This window comes from Trachemys scripta, chromosome 1, assembly GCF_013100865.1.
Source record: "Trachemys scripta elegans isolate TJP31775 chromosome 1, CAS_Tse_1.0, whole genome shotgun sequence".
In the NCBI taxonomy this organism is placed as follows: Eukaryota; Metazoa; Chordata; order Testudines; family Emydidae; genus Trachemys; species Trachemys scripta.
Genome location: NC_048298.1, coordinates 202452972 through 202474814, shown reverse-complemented (window position 1 = coordinate 202474814; position 21843 = coordinate 202452972). Strand labels below are relative to the sequence as shown.

The following is a 21843-nucleotide window of genomic DNA, read 5'->3' as shown; positions in this document are numbered from 1 at the left end:
GATCCTGGGAGGAAGCACAAGCAGGAGAGCGCAAGAGGGGAGGACTCCTGTCTCATGCTGAGAAAGAGGGACGATCATTGAGTTATCTTAAGTGCCTATACACAAATGCAAGAAGCCTGGGAAACAAGCAGGGAGAACTGGAAGTCCTGGCACAGTCAGGGAACTATGATGTGATTGGAATAACAGAAACTTGGTGGGATAACTCACATGACTGGAGTACTGTCATGGATGGATATAAACTGTTCAGGAAGGACAGGCAGGGCAGAAAAGGTGGGGGAGTTGCGTTGTATGTAAGAGAGGAGTATGACTGCTCAGAGCTCCGGTATGATACTGCAGAAAAACCTGAGTGTCTCTGGATAAAGTTGAGAAGTGTGAGCAACAAGGGTGATGTCGTGGTTGGAGTCTGCTATAGACCACCAGACCAGGGGGATGAGGTGGACGAGGCTTTCTTCTGGCAACTAGCAGAAGTTGCTAGATCACAGGCCCTGGTTCTCATGGGAGACTTTAATCACCCTGATATCTGCTGGGAGAGCAATACAGCGGTGCACAGGCAATCCAGGAAATTTTTGGAAAGCGTAGGGGACAATTTCCTGGTGCAAGTGCTGGAGGAACCAACTAGGGGCAAAGCTTTTCTTGACCTGCTGCTCACAAACAGGGAAGAACTAGTAGGGGAAGCAAAAGTGGATGGGAACCTGGGAGGCAGTGACCATGAGATGGTCGAGTTCAGGATCCTGACACAAGGAAGAAAGGAGAGCAGCAGAATATGGACCCTGGACTTCAGAAAAGCAGACTTTGACTCCCTCAGGGAACAGATGGGCAGGATCCCCTGGGAGAATAACATGAAGGGCAAAGGGGTCCAGGAGAGCTGGCTGTATTTTAAAGAATCCTTATTGAGGTTGCAGGAACAAACCATCCCGATGTGTAGAAAGAATAGTAAATATGGCAGGCGACCAGCTTGGCTAAACAGTGAAATCCTTGCTGATCTTAAATGCAAAAAAGAGGCTTATAAGAAGTGGAAGATTGGACAAATGACCAGGGAGGAGTATAAAAATATTGCTCAGGCGTGCAGGAGTGAAACCAGGAAGGCCAAATCACACTTGGAGTTGCAGTTAGCAAGAGATGTTAAGAGTAACAAGAAGGGTTTCTTCAGGTATGTTAGCAACAAGAAGAAAATCAAGGAAAGTGTGGGCCCCTTACTGAATGAGGGAGGCAACCTAGTGACCGACGATGTGGAAAAAGCTAATGTACTCAATGATTTTTTTGCCTCTGTCTTCACGCACAAGGTCAGCTCCCAGATTGCTGCACTGGGCAGTACAGCATGGGGAGAAGGTGACCAGCCCTCTGTGGAGAAAGAAGTGGTTCGGGACTATTTAGAAAAACTGGACGTGCACAAGTCCATGGGGCCGGATGCGCTGCATCCGAGGGTGCTAAAGGAGTTGGCGGGTGAGATTGCAGAGCCATTAGCCATTATTTTTGAAAACTCATGGCGATCGGGGGAGGTCCCAGATGACTGGAAAAAGGCTAATGTAGTGCCCATCTTTAAAAAAGGGAAGAAGGAGGATCCGGGGAACTACAGGCCAGTCAGCCTCACCTCAGTCCCTGGAAAAATTATGGAGCAGGTCCTCAAGGAATCAATTATGAAACATTTAGAGGAGAGGAAAGTGATCAGGAACAGTCAGCATGGATTCACGAAGGGGAAGTCGTGCCTGACTAACCTAATTGCCTTCTATGATGAGATAACTGGCTCTGTGGATGAGGGGAAAGCAGTGGATGTGTTATTTCTTGACTTTAGCAAAGCTTTTGATACTGTCTCCCACAGTATTCTTGCCACCAAGTTAAAGAAGTATGGGCTGGATGAATGGACTGTAAGGTGGATAGAAAGCTGGCTAGATCGTCGGGCTCAACGGGTAGTGATCAATGGCTCCATGTCTAGTTGGCAGCCGGTTTCAAGTGGAGTGCCCCAAGGGTCGGTCCTGGGGCCGGTTTTGTTTAATATCTTTATTAATGATCTGGAGGATGGTGTGGACTGCACTCTCAGCAAGTTTGCAGATGACACTAAACTAGGAGGCGTGGTAGATACACTAGAGGGTAGGGATCGGATACAGAGGGACCTAGACAAATTAGAGGATTGGGCAGAAAAAAACCTGATGAGGTTCAACAAGGACAAGTGCAGAGTCCTGCACTTAGGACGGAAGAATCCCATGCACTGCTACAGACTAGGGACCGAATGGCTAGGTAGCAGTTCTGCTGAAAAGGACCTAGGGGTCACAGTGGACGAGAAGCTGGATATGAGTCAACAGTGTGCTCTTGTTGCCAAGAAGGCTAACGGCATTTTGGGCTGTATAAGTAGGGGCATTGCCAGCAGATCGAGGAACGTGATCGTTCCCCTTTATTCGACATTGGTGAGGCCTCATCTGGAATACTGTGTCCAGTTTTGGGCCCCACACTACAAGAAGGATGTGGAAAAATTGGAAAGAGTCCAGCGGAGGGCAACAAAAATGATTAGGGGTCTGGAGCACATGACTTATGAGGAGAGGCTGAGGGAACTGGGATTGTTTAGTCTCCAGAAGAGAAGAATGAGGGGGGATTTGATAGCAGCCTTCAACTACCTGAAGGGGGGTTCCAAAGAGGATGGAGCTCGGCTGTTCTCAGTGGTGGCAGATGACAGAACAAGGAGCAATGGTCTCAAGTTGCAGTGGGGGAGGTCCAGGTTGGATATCAGGAAAAACTATTTCACTAGGAGGGTGGTGAAACACTGGAATGCGTTACCTAGGGAGGTGGTGGAGTCTCCTTCCTTGGAGGTTTTTAAGGCCCGGCTTGACAAAGCCCTGGCTGGGATGATTTAGCTGGGAATTGGTCCTGCTTTGAGCAGGGGGTTGGACTAGATGACCTCTTGAGGTCCCTTCCAACTCTGATATTCTATGATTCTATGATTCTATGAAGGAATCATTAAAGTGTTTTAGTGACAGATTCCCAGTTCAGTACTACCAAGTGATGACAACAGAAATCATAATTCCATTATAGAATGTATGAGTTGCCTCTGTAATGCTTGGCAACTAGAGATTATCTGCAAAATATCCACCCCACTCATAAGCAGTCTGAACCAGTGCTAAGAAGCACCACACTTTATCATATTTTTATAAACACTGCCAGCCCCAAATATCAGTGTCCACCTAATCGGCATATTCTCAGTGCTGTAATAGTATTCCTAGATGATTCACTTTTAGGCCAGAGTACTTTGGAGACCGATAGAAAACTGGTACTGAAGACCCAGAACCAGGGCTCTAGGCCTAGGAGAAAGTTGTCCGATAATCAGAATGTGGTCAGATAGTTAGATGCTTTCAGAGTTATGATCTGTATTATTGTGATGAAGGGTTCCATTGCTAAAATGGGTGAAATATGGAAATTTGGAAGAATTTAACTCCTTAAACCTATTTAGCCATCTCTATAGTGGTTTCTGATGTATCATGTGTAAGTTAAACTCTTTGATCCAATAACCAAATTTCCTACCCTTGGTATAAAGCTCTTAGTGTAGCATGTCACAAAGTTATTAGTATAAGTGATCTGTGGGCACCATGCCTTAAAAACAAATGTTATACAAACTTATCTGTGATATTATGTTAGAGACAGCAACAACATTCTGTATCACTCAAGCTTTTATTTTATGAGTTTTTTATTTTTAAACTTTTTCTTTTAAGAGATCTAATTGTGTTTTAAAGAGTCAGTAATCTGGATCCATATATTTCGATCGACAGTGTGCTTAAATTACCAATGAGTGCATTTATAGGAGAAACCATTTTACAAACACAATGCACCGTAACTCCAAAGCCCTCTACTACACTTTAGTTCCAAGCTTTGTTGATATTCTTACTAAGTGGAGTGTTAACCACATGCAATTTGCAATAGCATGCAAATTTCTTGGCATCTTAAAAATAAGCCTACTAGAGAAAGAGTGCTCCATCTGTCTTCACAACAATCTATGCTGTGTGTGAAAATTATAAATCAATATTCCAATGTATATATTTTGGTGTTGCTTATTCTAACAATAGTTCATTGTAAGTGAAATGTTGGTCACACATTTCAAAACATATATGCTAACAATAGTAAAGTTTTCTTTCCTACTATTTTATGGTTCTCTCTTCACTAATATTCACCTGTGAGTGAATTAAGAATTAAAAGTAATCTTAACTTACCTAGTCTAAAATTAGCACTATAATGTGGTAGCAAATGCCACAGAGATCATTATAAATCTCTAGTTTATGCTGATGCTGCTACTACTACAATAAGACAAAGCATGTTCAGAGATGGTGCATGTATGAAAATCCAATTTACAGTTGAGAAATCTTATTGGTTTTGTTTCTGAAAAGTATAAAAAACTTTCCACAGTATTTTTAGAACTCCAAGACTCAATGCCCTATCTCAATGTCTCCTCAGAATACCTTCTAAAACAAAAAAGACTGTAATAAAATATCCAATGAATTGTTGATTATCATGGGGATGGGGTGGGGAGGGATTGTGTATGTATGCATGAGAGTAAGTAAAACTTTAAATTATGGCCTTAACTGTAAGACCACTGTCATCTCTGAAATTTTTGAAAAAACAAAGTTCAGTGTATATAATCTGAAATACATTTAGTTTACAATCAAGGAGTCTGCTCTTATTCAGAAATAACACACTCTCATAAGCATTAGTAGGACTGTGCACCAAAATCCCTAATAATCAGATGAGAATACACCCTCCAGAGAGAGAATACATTTCACGATGCCTGGGAAACCCTGGTGTTATCCCATTCTACTGATCTGGAATAAAAATTATTCTTTCAGAAAGGCTATCAAGAAAAAAAATAAACAAAGAAGGAAATGAACATATGTAAAAACTAAATAAAAACAAAACAAAAAAAGTGAGGGAACGCAGCTGCAGCAGCACACTTCAGCAAAAGTACTCACGCAGAATCTACTGGCCAGAAGTTGATCAGAGTAACAGGACTGCAAGACAAAAAATGAGGAGGTGAAGAGAGAGAGGCAGAAAAACTCAGCAGCAAAATAATTACAGAAAGATTAAAAAAACCACAACAACTGAAAAACAGAAAATCCAACAGACCAACATGAATGACCATGAAAAGCATCTAACCAAAAGGTGGGAAATAAAATCAAAATATTAATTAAAAGAAAAAGAGAGATAACAAGCTGTTGTGCAACTGCCATTAAACAACTAATTATTATAAACTTGTTGTAAAGTTAAAAGAAGGTAAGGCCAGTCATTGATCAATGAGCATCATCACTGGTTTTGTTTGTTTGTAAATATAATGAGTTCAAGTCATTTTGTGTGACCACAAACACGGGTAGCGAAAAGAGCAAGCTAGGCTGTGGCAATCAAATTAAAAACAAAAACAAAAAAACCCTCACTAAAGAGATACCGCCTTTTGGAAGAAAGTCAAAATGCAATGCTAAGATCGCTAGTTTCCAAATTACCTTATCCATTTTAAGGCCTTTCAAGAAAATCAATGCAGTTTCTTTTGCTAACTGAAGTTTAAATTATTGTAAAGATAGGTGAAAAAAGATGAAGGAAATGGCAATTGAAATGTCAGCTTGTGTTTTCCTTTCAGACATAGTAAACAAAAATGAAAAAAATAAAAAGAGGCTTTAGGCATTAAGGAAGTGAAGGGAGTTGGTGCCAACTGGGGAGCTCGAGGAGCATATCAAATGATATACTACTTATTTGCTTTAGAGCCAACTACTCACGTTTCCATGTTGTCTCCCTCCAAGACAGTTTGCACAGGCAGATAGCCCATTCTTGGGTGCTTTGCAAAATACCGTTTTGTTCGGAATTTGTTTTTCAGTACCTTGGCAAAGTCGCGGACATCTTCTCCTGAAGTTGTCTGAAAGCAACACCACAATGAAATCATCCTCTAATTATTATTGTCCTTGATCATCTTTTCTTCTGCTAGATCAGGGGTTGGCAACCTCTGGCATGCGGCTCGCCAGGGTAAGCACGCTGGCGGGCCGGGCCAGTTTGTTTACCTGCTGCGTCGGCAGGTTTGGCCGATCGCAGCTCCCACTGGCCACGGTTTGCCGTCCCAGGCCAATGGGGGCTGTTGGAAGCGGCTCGGGCGAGGGATGTGCTGGCCACGACTTCCCGAAATTGCCTTGCCTTTATTCTGACTCAACCCTCTTCAGGTAAGGAGAAGCTGTTGTGTTCTTTGGATCTGGTACGAGTTCTCAAATTCTTCTTGAACAGGACTAAAAATCACAGATCCTCAAGTTTCTTGTTTGATATGTGGAAAATCCACCACACAATCCACTGTTAGTTGGACACATTCAGGTATTTTGGAAGCTTACATGAAAGAAGGCATTCTTGGCCAACTGACAATTAAATTGTCTATAAGGTTGATGGCTTTGTCTTGGGCTGAGACAGCAAATACTTTGGTGTTTAAAATCTTTCAGAGGGGGCCACTGCAATTCTTTTTGTTCATTTTCAAATCATTACGTTCTGGACACTGAGGACTCAGTGGATGTTTTGTTCAGTCATACAGTACTTAGGGTTATTTTTCAGTTAAAAAAATAGCTCAGAGACTTTTGGCACTACATGCTCAAATTTTTTCCAGTTTAATCCTCTCCTAATTCAGCTCACTGCTGGTTCAGCTATGCACAACTAATTAGTATGGATTGCTGGAGCTCAGAACTAAAGAAGATTTTTACCATCTGTGAAATGGGTTCTTAAGACTGAGCTCAGCAATCTGCATGCACTCTCAGTTTTCTGTTTTTCATTATTTTGCCTGTTACTAATTTGAATTTCTTATATCTCTATGGAAAAGTGCACTGGGTCCTATAATAGACTCAAAGGAGTGAACATTGTGAATGGGAAATTCTCATTCTTATTGTTTCATTTACCTCCAACCATTTGAGGGACAGAAATTCTCATTAGTTAGAGCTCTGTTGTCAAAACCCATCATTCAGATAAAAATGGTGGTAGCAGAGGTGTTATTCTGTGTACTGAATACATTTTTTCATGAAGTCTTTGCTTCATTTGCTAGGAGAATAAAGGTGGCAAGAAGAAACAATAATCAACTCAGTGAGATTCCTGACCCCAACTACAGTTGTGAGGAATGAACAAATGTGCTCTAATGATCTGAAGTTTAGTGTGCTCTAGCAATGCTTACAGTAGAATAGTCGGTTCAGATTTGTCTGTGCTGTTCTAGACTTTCCCTCTGAAATGAGCAACAGTACAACACATCATCATTTCCAGTAATCTCAGTCAATGAGGAAAGGGCAGGAAAGGATAAAGCGTATGGAGAGTTTTGGTGAAAAGCTGGCAGAAGCAAATGTATTGTACACTTGCAGAGATTCACACCAGGCAGTGCCATACCCTCCAATACACAGTGAACTGCATGTTTTAGAAAGTAGTATGCATATCAAAGAAAATAATGGTTGAAGTCAAAAACAAATAATGCTGTAATGAAAATATGTCATAAAAATGGACAGAAACTTTATTCTTGCCTCATTATAACATCTTAGGGGTATATATTTTCCTCTCTGCTTTTTTAACTCCCCATTCATTGAGACAAGCTTACAACCCTTATTCTACCTTGCACATGTCCCTTAGTCTGCATACAAATTAGATACCCACTGGGAAACTAAAAATGTTTGTATGTTTTATTTTAAACATTTACATTTGACCAGCAGACAAAAATATAAGATCTTGTGATCACTAAACCATATTGTGAACTGGAAGCCAGACTGTGGAGTGCATCAAAACTGCACAAAATGCAGGTTGCTGGGTCTGCAAAAGTGGCTTAAAGCTCAGTACAGGGGCAGTCCTTCTGCACCACGTAAGAGCGCTCTAATATACACACAGCTACAATGGACACATGGAGCCAAAAATATACTTGAGAAGTGGTGTGGTACAGGATGATCTTACCTCTTCCGCATTTTCCTCTTACAGGGGAAGGTAAAGAGCTGCCTTGTCTGCTCTATGCCATGGGAGAATCATGCTTACATGAATAATCCTCCCTGGACCAGTTAAACAGGGTTTAGGGCCAGATAACACGAGTGGTGAAGCACAAAGCAGAGGCATTTCACTGGAAAATCTGGATCTTGGTCTCCAGTTGTGAAAATCCAGTTCATTATTTTTAAGTATCTCCTAGATCTTTACATATCACTACATCATCTTACAACAAAACACCACCACTAGTATGCTGAGAATAATTTTGCAGCTGAAGAGACAGTCATGACCAAACGAAAATATCCACAATCTGTCAAAACAGCTATCACATTAAACTAATTCTATTAGTGACTGATCTTTCAGTACAGAGCTTATTATGCACTTAAAGTACACTGGAAAAAAGAATGGAGGTGCTAACTTGGAAGGGCCCTCATTGATATATTGTGAGTTGATTTTTTCTCCCTCCCATAAGATACAAATAGATTTTTCAAGAATCCTAGCCTTACTGTAGAATACATAAAATCAATTATTTAACACTGAGCACAGAACCCATTAGCATATAATGAATGATTTTGATATAGCGTTGTATAAACAATGAAAGGCAGTAAACCTTAACTCCCAGTTACTTCAAACCATTACTGTTATTCCTCACTGTGCATTTCAAAATGCTAGGCTCTAAAGACTGGGGTGTAGAAAAGGTGACTTAATTACAGGAAAAAAAATCCTACACAAATGCTCTGTTAGCTTGCACATAGCAACTGAAGCTTTTTACTTCTACATAATAATCAACATTAAGGGTCACTGAGGCAGATACCTACCGGTGTGCAGTACTCCACCATTGGATAGTGCATTTTATGGCCTTTTGCCACTCGGCCAGAAAAGAAACAGCTTTGGCAGATGTCATAGTTAAAGTGCTTTAAGCTTCTGTACCTGATGGAGGGAGGAAAAAATTGCCGTTAGAACTTCATAGCCTATCATAACTGAATTTTGTTTCAATTTGTAAAGAAGTTTCCTTTGCCAATAGCTCCTTTCCCCCTCCAAGATAGCCTTGGCTGTACACAATGCACTGTACAGTAAGCATAATAAAATGTTTGTTTGCCATATAGGGCCAATATAGAGCAATTTGAAGCAAGGTGATTATAAAATTACTTATACATTTGCAAAAAAAATAGAATCACAAAAGTTATAGTAATTACAGGGCAATACCGGGAAAGCACATATGCCAAAGGAAAACCGAACCAATGTCATTAAAATATATATATACAAAATGTACCCGCACATTTCTGATGAGCTGAAATTAATGTCAGTTCTTTTTATCCCTCTTACCCTTCCTGTCATCACACCTCCTAACCAAATAATTTCAACTAAAAATGCCCCTCAAATAACCCCAGGAAACTCTGTTGTGTTCTGCACATTAAATAGCAATATGTTTGAGTTCTGTCTAGTTTCTTTATTATAATAGCTTGCATATATGAAAAGCCCCGAAATTAAAGGATCTCAATGCACATTTACAAACATCCATTTAGCCTCAGCACTTATTAGATCTGTTATGTTGCAGTGTGGGAAGGAGCCAGGAACACAGAGTCGGTGTTGTTTTAAGAGGTTCATTAGTAATAATTTCAAGTGAGAGAGTTAACAGCACTCTTTCTAGGTGTAGTCAGTCTCACAGTTATTAACTCTCTAAATGCCTTCCAACACAATGTGTATTTTGAAGATGTGAAAACTGAGGCACACACACTATCTAAGCATAATTTACATACCACAGTAATAGATGCCCTGGAAATACTTAAGAGATATACTAGATAGGTAAAATTAGATTAGATTTTATGCACATACGTAGCCAAGATCTGCTCGGTCCCAGTCCAGTGCCTTAACCAGAAGGCTATCCACTCCCCTGACAGCCCTGGCTCACAACAATAGCTCCCTTTAACTTTGTTTGAATAATTATGGAGACAAAGTAAGTAAATAGGCATTTTCTTATATTGCATTTGGAAATAGCAAAGTATAGAAAACTTTCTAGATGGAGTAACCTACTCGCAATCCCATCGCCTCCTTCAATAATGTTTACCATCCCCAAGTTGAAATATGCATTGGGAGAAAAGGCACAAGGAGATTAATTCAGATAGCAAGGGAACTGATACAATGACCAAAACCCAGGGATTGTTTAATATTTAAAAAAGCACCTCCTCCAGCTATCAGGGGGAAAAGTGAGAAGGAAGCAAGACACTTTTCCACAGCATCTCCACCTAAAGCCATCATTCAAACCCTCAAATGTAGGGCAAAATGATGACATCTTTATCTGAATGCTGGCTGCCCTCTGTTGAATATCTGGGCTTTAGAAACAGCATTATAAAAAGCTCTTTGTAAACAGCACGATACACAGAAGTATAAATATCAATGGTAAAAAGACCATGATGAATAAAAAGCACACAAACCATACAAAGCAGCTATTAGGAAACAAAGTGATAAAACAAGTCTAAGTATAATTGAAAGCGAGTATTTACTTAGCTGTTAAGTGGATTCTGAACAGGCATACCAATACATAGCCATTTTACAATGATTTATTCATTGCTATAGTAACCACAGGGTTCATCCAGATATTTAAATCCATCAGCAACATTTCAGAATCAAGAACTTCTGATTATTGTTAAATAAGAGATGTTTACCAGAAGATAGGCCAAGTAGATTCTGTCGAAAGCAATGATCATAATATAATGGAATTTCTAGCACACTAGGTTAAATAGTCCACCAATTAAACTCTCTTTCGCTGAAAAATATATAAATAGCCCTGGATTTTTGTGCTTCTGTGATTTTTTCTGTTCATTTGCATGCTTTTATATCATCATGGAAAGCAATTCATTAGGATCCAATCCAGAAAACATAATCATGTTTACAGAATAGATGGAATATAAAGTAAATTCTATAGTTACTAGGACAATCCACCAATCCTTTGGTAGGGAAGGAGAGGACTGACAGGAAAAGAAGCATTTGATTTGAATTATCTCCCTCCCCACTCAAGACTGTTGTGCTCAATTCATGGATATAGTTCTCCCTGTAGGATAGCAGTACTTGCTTGTTTGTTTATTTTTTATATTTGCTAAATCAAAGGAATAAAAACAGAAACATTCTCTCCTGGGTAAGAGAGAGAGATCTTAGTATGCTAAGCGGCTGAAAGTACTGTAGCAGAAGAGGTATTATTTTGTACCTGAATCCAATAATGGGACACTCCTTACAGATGTTACACTTAGCTTGGTGTTTGGCAGTTTCAGCAGCAGCCACCCTGTGCAACACTGGCAGCCATACCATGGACTGTGGTTCCAGCCTCATCCAATCCAAGAACAGGGCTGCTTCAATTTCTGGCTTGTTATTGGCCTGTGAGAGAGGATGAATAAAGACAAAGACTCAGCAAAGAACAGCATCCCGATGATTGCCTGTCCAACCCACCAGCCTCCTCACCCTTACCTTGTCACTGAGCCTTCAATCCTGGTCAACTCTCTCATGCACCAACCCTAAATGCCACTTCCACGACCTTCTCAAGAGGCACTGCTCAGTTTCCTGAATAATGCGTTCCCTCATTCTGAACTCCACTTCATTCCCTTTAACATCTCTAACTTTTCTGTGGCACATTTATGAGCTCCAACCCATTGACATCTCTGTGCTCTCATCCTGCTCCTCTCGTCTCCTTTACTGGCTATATAGAGGATTCTCTGAGCTCCACTCATTCTTCCATCTGTTCCTCTTGTGACGTTGTGCAGTCTATATGGTTTTATAAAAATATAAGTGAATATAATGTAACTGGGATATGCTTCATGCAAAGGGTCTCTTGTAAGGTATCATTACAAAGCTCATAATCTACTGAGTGTGATCATCTATTTGTAGAAATGTACCACTCTTGTATCTAAAACTAGAAATATAAAACATAATTCTGAGGGCCTATTGTAATTATGTAAAGTGTGGGCCATTAAGGATGGTTTGGAATCTTGACTCCCATTGTCTGCAGATGGCTGTATTTACCTGTGAGTCTTCCTGTATATGTGTGTGCTGGCAAGTGAGTAATGAAGTCTTGCAGTGACATGTGATCATGTCACCTGAACTGGAATCCATCTTTAACCTGGTTCTTTTCCAGTGAGGGGGGGTGGAAACCCGGAGGGACAAAGGGTTCCCGCCTTATGCAAAAGATATATAAAGGGGTGGAAGAGAACAAGAGGGGTCAGGAGCCATCATGAAGAATCCCCTAGCTATCACCTGAGGTGGAACAAGAGCTGTACCAGGGGAAAGAATTGTGCCCAGGCTTGGAAGGTGTCCAGTCTGAGAAAAACTTACTGAAGCATCTTTGAGGGTGAGATTATCTGTATTTAGTTTGATTAGACATAGATTTGCACATTTTATTTTATTTTGCTTGGTGACTTACTTTGTTCTGTCTGTTACTACTTGGAACCACTTAAATCCTATTTTCTGTATTTAATAAAATCACTTTTTATTTAGTAATTTACTCAGAGTATATATTAATACCTGGGGGAGCAAACAACTGTGCATATCTCTCTATCAGTGTTATAGCGGGCGAACAATTTATGAGTTTGCCCTGCATAAGCTTTATGCAGGGTAAAATGGATTTATCTGGGTTTAGACCCCATTGGGAGTTGGGCATCTGAGTGCTAAAGACAAGCACACTACTGTGAACTGTTTTCAGGTAAACTTGCAACTTTGGAACAAGTGATTCAGACCCTGGGTCTGTGTCTGGAGCCAGACGGGAGTGTCTGGCTCAGCAAGACAGGGTGCTGGAGTCCTGAGCTGGCAGGGAAAACAGGAGCAGGGGTAGTCTTTTGCACATCGGGTGGCAGCTCCCAAGGGGGTTTCTGTGATCCAACCTGTCACACCTCTTTTGTACCTTTCTCCCATCACGTCATGCCTCCTAATGACCCCTAGCATTGGTTCACACCCAACCTCCTCTTCCTCCATTCCTAGACCTGTGCCACTGAACTCCACTGGAGAATATCCAAGGACCACACGATCTTCCTCCATTACAGATCTGTCCACTTCTCCTTCAGTACTGCCATCTTTTTTGCTAAACAACTCTTCCTGTTTCTCACTGAATCCTAGATTAAAAACCCTATAGCGTATTCACTACCTTTCAGTACCTCTTTAAGTCCCTTTTCTCCACCCTGAACACTTTCTTCTCTTCCCAGCATCTGATTTCCTCCAATTCCCCATATTCGCTCTCAACTCCTGGCACTAATTCTGAGATCACTTTTCTATATCAAACACCTCCACCTATTCACTTAAGCCCACTGCTAGGCAAATCTTGGGAGTTCATAATCCATCCATATCTTTCATGACCTCTCTTCCATTTCAGGTCCTGGTTCAGCAAAGCATTAAAATATGTGCTTAATGTTAAGCACAAGTAGTCCCATCAAATTGAATACTTAAGTAGGTAACTAGATCAGGGACTATGACAACACAGAATATCTATTTCATGGCACTGTCCTCTCTTGGTTCTTTTCGTATCTATCCAATGTTTCTTCATTTTCTTTTTCCCCATTCCTCTTTTGTAGAAGTCTCACAGGTCCCTTGGATGGTCTCTCTTCCTTTTACATCTTATCTGCTTAGTTGATTCTAACTACCATCTCTTATAGTGATTACTCATACATCTAATTCTTCACTCTTTCCCCATCTTCCTGCATGGAGACCTGCAATCTAGTTTGTCTTTCTGACATTGCTTGGATGTTTCGCCAACAATTTCAGCTTACCACAGTTAAAACTGAGTTTCTTATTTTTTCACCTTTAGGAATTTATTTTTTAATTATTTTTTCTCCTTTTCTTGTCTGCTTTCCCCATTCTTAATTGCTACCGACAAAATTACCATCTTCTTTGACTCACAGGCTTGCAACATGAGAATCATCTTTGACTGCCCCTTCTCAAGTTTCCTGTATGTCCAGCACATACTCATATTTTGTAGTTTGTTCCTCGACAGCATTTTGAATGTCCAGCCCCATTTTCTAAGATGGGGTAGTCAAAAGGCAGACCAGAGGTCAAATGCGGACTGCCAGACACTTTTGAACGGACCACAAAACCTTTTTATTTCTTTATTATCGTTATTTCTGTATTTTCTTCTCTGGCGTTTGGACCTTGACTATACCTTGACCAAGAAATTTGGACCTTTACAAAAAATAATTGATTACCCCTGTTCTAAGATCCCACAGCTAAAGCCAGCCCAGGCATTGGATATCTTTGATTACTTCAACCTACTCTTCTCTTCAGCCTCCCTGATTCTAATATTGCTTTCCCTTCCTGGTGCAGCCAAAGGGAAACCATTAAAATGACTTTTTGAATCTGATGCTGACAATGTAATCTCCCCCACCTCTTTGAATTCCTCTATGTTTTGTAATTACCCCAAAGGACTACACAACTTTGACTTGGACTATATATTGGGAGTTTAGTCCTCTCATCTCCTCCACTCTGCCAAGGATACCAACTTTGATGTCCCAATAATCATCTTCTAGCAATCCTGTTTCTGTGTGTCTCTCACCCCTCTCCCCTGCCCATAGTGGATGTTCTCCCAATAGTTTGGATATTCATTCAAATCCTTCCCAATGAAATGAGTTAGTAGTTAATAATTATAATTTTTAAAAAAATTCCAAACCCTAGTTATTTTCTAGTTGGGATTTCCAGTACATCCCTGTCCTCTCTGTGTCTGCCTTTTATATTTTAAAGGTCCACAGAGTAAGCATTGTCTTCATTTTGTGGCACCAAACACACTCTACATAATTAAATTTATTTAAACAATAATAAATATTAACTTTCAGTGTTAATATATCAAATACATGGGCCAGAATGATTTGGGGATTGAATGTTTTGTTCAAGATTCAGAGTATCTTTACAATATCACCTGATGCTTCTCACTTTAGTAGCACCCCAGTCTGATCAGCTACCAGAGGGAACACTGACACAAATTTTGGTGGGAAAAACCTCTAAATTGGTTAAAAATACAGGGATGGAGAGAGAATAGGAGGAGGAAAACAACTCAAGTTGCTTTATTTTTTAACACTGTTTACAACTCTGGTCACCCAATTCTCTGTCAATAATTGCAAATGGGATAAGATGTCAAAAGCCGCCCAGAGCGACATCCTCCTTGCTCTTCCCAAAAATATCTTCTGAATAATGCATTCCTTTAACTTTGACCTAAAACACTGCATCAGTTTGATTAATTAGAATAAAGGTTTTGTTTTTTTCTTATGATTTTTATGCTAATTTGGGAAACGGTCAGAAAATGTAAGGGTTCCACTGGCTACATTAGAGACCAGTATAAATGGGTTTCCAATATTGTAATAATATTAGAAAACAATAGAGGGTTCAATGTTTTATACATCTCTTGTATGAAATTAGAATAATCTTCTTTGATGCACCGCAATACATTCAATGGATTGTGCATTAAACCCACCTCGTCTGACCTTCGTTTTTCTTAGCTATGGTATTTTTAAAAGGAAACACTCACTGGAGCAAAAAGAACACAAAAGAAAAATTATAACCACCACAGTAACAAGTCACAGCTCTAATTCAATAATTTGCTGACTATGTTTAGAATGATGCACATTGTCTTTCACTGAAGAATCTCAAAGCACTTTACAGACATTAATTCATTCTAGACATCCCTGTGAGGTGGGGCACAAAGCATTACTACTGTATCCCCATTTTAAGATAGAGTAATTGGAGCATAGAGAGTGCTCAAGTGACTTACCCCCCCAAGGTCACTCAATGAGTCAGTGTCAGTCAGGAACTGAACTGCTGAGTCATTGCTCTCACTTATGCTCTTAACTACCAGACAATACTCTTATGTTCTCCCAGCCATTCTCTGTCTTCCAAAGTATTGATGGGAGTATCTGTTTAATATGCTATTTCTAGTACAAAAAGATGAATTCTGTATTGAAATGCTGCAGTGTGTGTTGTAGACAGAATAAAAATGAGCAACCCAAAGCATCAGCCCATCCTTTTATAGTCGCTTTAAGTTTGCAGGAAAAAAAGTTGCTCTAAAGAAACACCTCCTGTAACATTCAAAAATCCATTTTAAATCTGCAGTCACTGTTGATTGCTAATGGTCCTAAAAGTTGACTATCCAACTACTTGGTATACAGCTCGTACAAAACCTGTGCTTTGGGAGATTAGCTGCATTAAAATGTTTCAAAACTGGTTATGAATTACATTACATGAAGATTTAAAGCCACATGGAGAAAAGCTGGTCAGGGTTGGACAGTATAGGACAGACAGTTCTTTACTGTTCCCTGAGCTGCTATTATATTTTCCTTAATAACCTCTAAATCCAGTAAAGGCAGCAGCTGAAGATTTTACATAAGGGAAAAAGTCTGCATTCAGACAGAACATATCTGAAGCAACAAGAGCAAGCTGTAAAGAATATTAATGACTCCTTTCTTCAACACATTTCTATGGAACTCCCAATTTTTATGGTAATAACGGAGTGAATCATAAAGCAAAATTCATAAAGCCTTTCCCAGCTTACAAATAACAATTTGTTATGGAGGGATATTCAAATTCATTATACTTCAGACATCTGTTTTTCTGCATTTGTTTGCCAAAAAACAATTGAAAGGAGGGGGAAGCAGGGTAATTTTTTGCATCTTTATGCAATGATCAGGAGCTGAATTTTTCTGCCACTGCCCTCCCCCCGGATTTAAGCCCTTCCTCCCCTTTTGCTCATTCTGGCTTTTTTAAATGTATACTGTATCAATTTGAGGACAGATCAAATTTATGTCTGTGTTGTAAAATACTGCCTTATTTCTCAATGTACAAAGTAGTATCATTCTGTCCAGCAGAATCAGACATACTTTCAGTCACATACATATTATCTTCTGTAATGCTGCAATTTGGGAAATAAGTTATAAAAATAATAATATTCACTTAATAGTGTCTTCCATCCAAGATCTTATATTAAGCTTCATTCATAGCAACCTGTGACAGTAGATAAATATTATCCCCATTTTTCAGATGAGGAAACAGATACAAAATTTACATGATTTGCCCAATGTGACAAACACAAAATAAGTTTGTGACAAAGCCAGGAATAGAACCTATGTCTGCCAACATCCAATCCTGCTTTTTTTGGCTAAGACTATCATTCCTTTTTCCTGGTCTCAATGGCTTATGCCTTCCTACACAGCCAGCTTTCTTTCCCATCCCTGGATGTGTTAAAAAAGGGTAAATAAAGATGACAAGAAGAGTCAATGCTCCATAGTTTCCAAGGCAAGTGCTATTTCATGGTCAAACATGAGAAGGCAATCACAATGACATGACATGAGCTAGGCTCTGCCATACGGACCGCTTAAGCCATTCTTAACCCTAAGAGTGTCTAATATGATGACTTTGATCTCTTGCATTATACTAAACCAGTCTAGTCATGGTGTTAGTGACACATCAAATATAAATGAAATAAATTATTCTAACTGATGACATTACTGGTAAGGCTTAAACGTTCCATTCATAATCACTGAAAAAAACAGATCTTTCTTCTTTTCCCCAGCCTTGCTCTTACCATTTTAACACCCCTCCATACAGAAGATCACTTTTAGATCTGCTCAGGTTTGCTTCTGAAAGCCAGTCTCATTAAGTTTTTGCTTCCATACAAACAGGCCCACAACTTCCTACCGAAATAATACCAGAGGAAGTGCAGTTTTATGCCATTTATAGCACAGCAGCTTGCAGAGGGATTTGTTAGAACCCTGTACGCCAGCTGCACAAAGAGGATGCACCTATTGATGATACAATGATTTTAATGGTGTTTGTATATTTGTCATATTTCAGTTATTCATACTGGACATTATTATTCCTTTTTTGTATTGCAATTGTGGCCTATGGTCCCAATCAGGATCAGGGCACAGACACATAGGAATACATGGCCCAGACACCAAAGAGATTATAAACCTTTATTCCAGCTTCGGTTTGTCAGAGTTCGTACTTCAGGAGTGGGCACACAGTTAAAATAGTTGTAAAAATATCTCAATCTTTCTTTTTCACCGATACCATATACATAGATCCATAACAAATGTAGACTGTTGAAAGTCACGGTTATTTTCTTTGTATGTTTATGAATAGAATAGTATATCTGATGTTAGATATAAACTAATTGTATGTCCTCCCCTACTTGTTTCATGTGGATAACATTCTATATAAAAACTCCAGCCATACATCCAATTTCAATGGGGAAAAAAATCCTAAAATAATTTTACAGCATAAGTAAACAAACACCTCTCACATTTCCCAAAGGTAGTGGGGGAACAGCAGCTACATTTTCGTACACTGAATTGAACTAACCTGCTGACCTGTGGCTCTTCTTTTGCTCCCATTTCTTAGTTTCAACATCATACTAACCCATGGAAGAAAGGTGTGTGTAAAACCTAAATCATAATGGTATAATTTTTATTTTTATCATTTAGGCCTTGTCTATACTGGCCAAGGAAAGTATGTTAGCAATTTTCCAGCATGATTCACTAGAAAAATACTGCTGTGGTTTCCTTGGCCAGTAAACAAGATGAACAAGGCCTCAAAGGAGCACTGTCACGGCTGACATGCTCTGTATAGCATCTTTTCAGTTTTACCTTACAGATGAACCCGACGTGGGAAACACTAAACTTTCACTCAGCAAAAACTAGAGGCAAAGTACCTTTAAATGCAAGATCATGCAAGCTTACCACACTTGCCGAGGGAACATGACAAACATAATTTTCTTTGCTTGTAACACTGCCTTACCTCCCAAGAGCATTTATCTGTCATGTTTAATAAGGAAGAGAAAGATAGTACCTTCACACCCCCACAATACAATACTGAGAAAATTCACGCAACTTTTCATGGACCTTACAGATAATCTTTATGTATTGTGACTCAAGCATTTTCATCAAGTTTTTTTGACCTCAGTTAAAATTTTTGCCTCTAAAACACCTCAAAATATAATTACATTTTTCTAGTTTGGGGAGGATATTCCCAGTTGTATAAGCAATATATTATTATATTCTACATCACATCCTTGCTCCTCTCAGTTACTATTAGCACCTCCTTTCTTTATTCAGAAAGGATGAAAAAAAACCAAGCCTCCAAGCTGGTGGGAAGAAAAATAAAATGAAAGCAGAAGCCTAAAGTAAAAAACTCATTCCTTAGGACAAAGAATGTGCTTGTGGGAATGGCAAGTATTTTATTACCATTTGCACAGGCTGTTATAAACAGCAGTGCTGAGAACACTTGCATGTTGACAGAACAAGACTGCCCTCCCCCACCATTCCCAAGGACTTATACTTCAAACAAAGACCAGTGGAGATTTCCCCGTTATCTCCTGGTACAGTAAACATCACATTTTCATGTTGCTGTGCATGAACAGACAAGGCTGTTGCCAGGGCACCTAACCTAAGGGGGTTGGGAGAGTGAATTTTGAAATACATGTTTGCTGCTGACTTTCTGACGTGTCTGAAAGTTATTACTAGGTTATGATCAGCACAAGCAACTAAAACAAATAAATATATAAATACCAGGAATAAATAAACCCCAAAGTACAATTCTTAGTCCTTAAAAGAGACATATGAAGAAAGACCTAACATCAGACAACGTTTGGACACAACAGTGCATAAAGCTGATGTATTTTTCTATATTAAATTATTTCCCTTCAAGAAAATCCCAGAAGGAGAAGGCGGAGAGGAGAGAGAAAGGAATGTGCAGCAGTGTCATTCCACCCACAAGCTCTGTGTGCTACCCTCTCCCCCCTCTCTATTTCAGGGACTCCAGGCAGTCTTCCACCCCTTTCCTCATGCCAGGAGCTGTGTCCTTCATAACACCCTCCTCCATACAGTTGACACCACCCCAGTTTGGGAGGCCCCCATTCCAAGGTCTCTGTGTTCCCCCCACCTCCTGCCCTCAGGTGCCCCACTTTCAACCGCCCCATCTCTATTCCCCTTATTCCAATTCCCTGCTTCCGTGCCTGCCCATCCATTTCCCTCTTTCTGAGCCCCTGCTTCCCTCAGCACCGCAATTCTCCTTCTACACCCATTCCCTTATAGGTCCCTGCTTTTCTTCTCTCCGCCCCGCCTCCCACACAAACACTCTTCACTTCTCTGCTTCCGGGTCCCTGAGAGACCCTGCTTTCCCCTCCCCATTGGCAAATACACTCCCCTACCCTCCTTCCCCAGTCCTCTCTGGGGGCCTGCTTCCTCTCCCTCACTGCCATCTGGGTCCCTACTTCCCCCACCACCATTGCCCCATCCCTAAGGTCCTTGCTGCTTTGCCCTCACCCCCACTCTTGCCCCTCCCACACACTCTGCCCTCCCTTTCCCTCCTCCCTGGATCCCCAATTCCCACCCTACAAACCCTCCTCATAAAGGCTCTCTTACTTCTATTAGAGTTGAGGTTATAATCTCTCCAGGCACCAGGTTAAGGTTCTACCTCTGATGTGAGAAGGCAGCAGCAGGGGGAACCAAAAAGATTCCTCTGCCTGCAGCACTGGGCAGTCTGGGGGCCATGATTTTCCGGTGAATCAGGCTCTTTCAGTGTTTTGATTTGTATCAGATTCAACAGGATTCTGCCCAATGATGGCTAAATAGTCCCAGAAATTTTGGAATTGGTTGTTTGCAGTGTTCCAAAGTTATCATATTATATCCAAACACACACACACACACACACACACACACACACACAGAGGCAGCTGAGTGTTGCACCTTGCTTTGGTCGGCCAAATAGCTTCCTGAAACGTGTTTCCCTCTATGTCACAAATATATCCATTTTACTGTATGTTCTACTGAACACCCACAGGCCTGGGTCCTTTCTACAAAAACAATTTGTTAAAATTCCTATTCCCCACCTTTTGTTCAAAATAGTTTTGTGAATATTACTGTAGATTTCATGGGAGAAGGGAAGGGGCAGGCTCCATAGAGACTTGAGTGAATGGGGAGCAGATTTACATGTCCCCTTCAGCAACCTGTGGAGCAGCTGTCGCATTATTCTGTGCTGGTGTGACAAAACCTAAAAACGCAACACAGAGCCCCTCTACAAACCCCTGAAGGTTACCACAGGATCTATTCTAGCTACCAAGGTTCATATTCCTTGTCTATCACCATGGCATCTTTTGGATATGGCTCATGATACAGTTTTGAGCAGGGGGTTGGACTAGATGACCTCATGAGGTCCCTTCCAACCCTGATATTCTATGATTCTATGATTTTTGCACAGAGCACAAATGACTGTTTTCAGGAGGGGGCTGGGTTATACCAAGGAGAACAAAAGTTAAAAAAATGAGGGTAAGGGGATATATAAAGTTTCTAGAACTAAACTGATCCACATTCTCAGCTTGTGGAAAAGTGAGTCACCCCTGAAACCTGAAGTGACAATAAAAATAAATAAAGGATTTTAAAAAATCCTCCCATCACAACAGGAAACCACAGGTCATTTTGTAATTGTATGTGTTTTTTAAACACAGTAACTCAAGACTATTTACTGCCATTACTATTCATTGAAAAGCACTTGCTGTAGATTGCTAAACAGTTTAACTTGAGCAACATGTAAAAACGCCAGCAGACAGTAAGAAGAGAGATAAGAAAGGGCAGATGAGGTCACCCACTCATTTGTTGTTATGTAGAGGCTGTACTGAGGAGCATAGCAGAACATGCATTTCATCTTCTCTGCTATAATCTACTCTAATCTTCTTCTTACTTCCTTTTATCATTCCTGATGCGTTTTAACCTTTTTATGTAAGAAACTGGAAATGTTTAGGTATGCATCCTTCTGCTGGCAAGAATAAAGGATAAATATCCCACTTTCCTCCCAAAATTAGAAGTGTGTTTTAAGTTTTATCAGTTGTGAATTTGAGAAAAGAATCTTCACTGCACTGTGCATTCTTCAATATAGAGCACAGCAGCG

The 21843-nt window shown here is 40.2% G+C and overlaps 1 protein-coding gene across 15 annotated transcripts in view; it reads right to left on the bottom strand.

The window, feature by feature from the left end:
• Positions 1-21843, bottom strand: part of DMD (dystrophin) — a 1855422-nt gene that overhangs the window by 38449 nt on the left and 1795130 nt on the right. For 13 of the 15 annotated variants that reach the window (XM_034754682.1, XM_034754655.1, XM_034754674.1 and 10 more), the window contains 4 exons: positions 11147-11313; positions 8760-8871; positions 5742-5878; positions 4947-4985 (listed from right to left, as the gene is read on the bottom strand). In XM_034754682.1, the coding sequence (XP_034610573.1) occupies positions 4947-4985; positions 5742-5878; positions 8760-8871; positions 11147-11313 (455 nt within the window). The remainder of the gene's footprint in view (positions 1-4946; positions 4986-5741; positions 5879-8759; positions 8872-11146; positions 11314-21843) is intronic. The other 2 variants (XM_034754648.1, XM_034754757.1) reach the window with 1 other exon arrangement.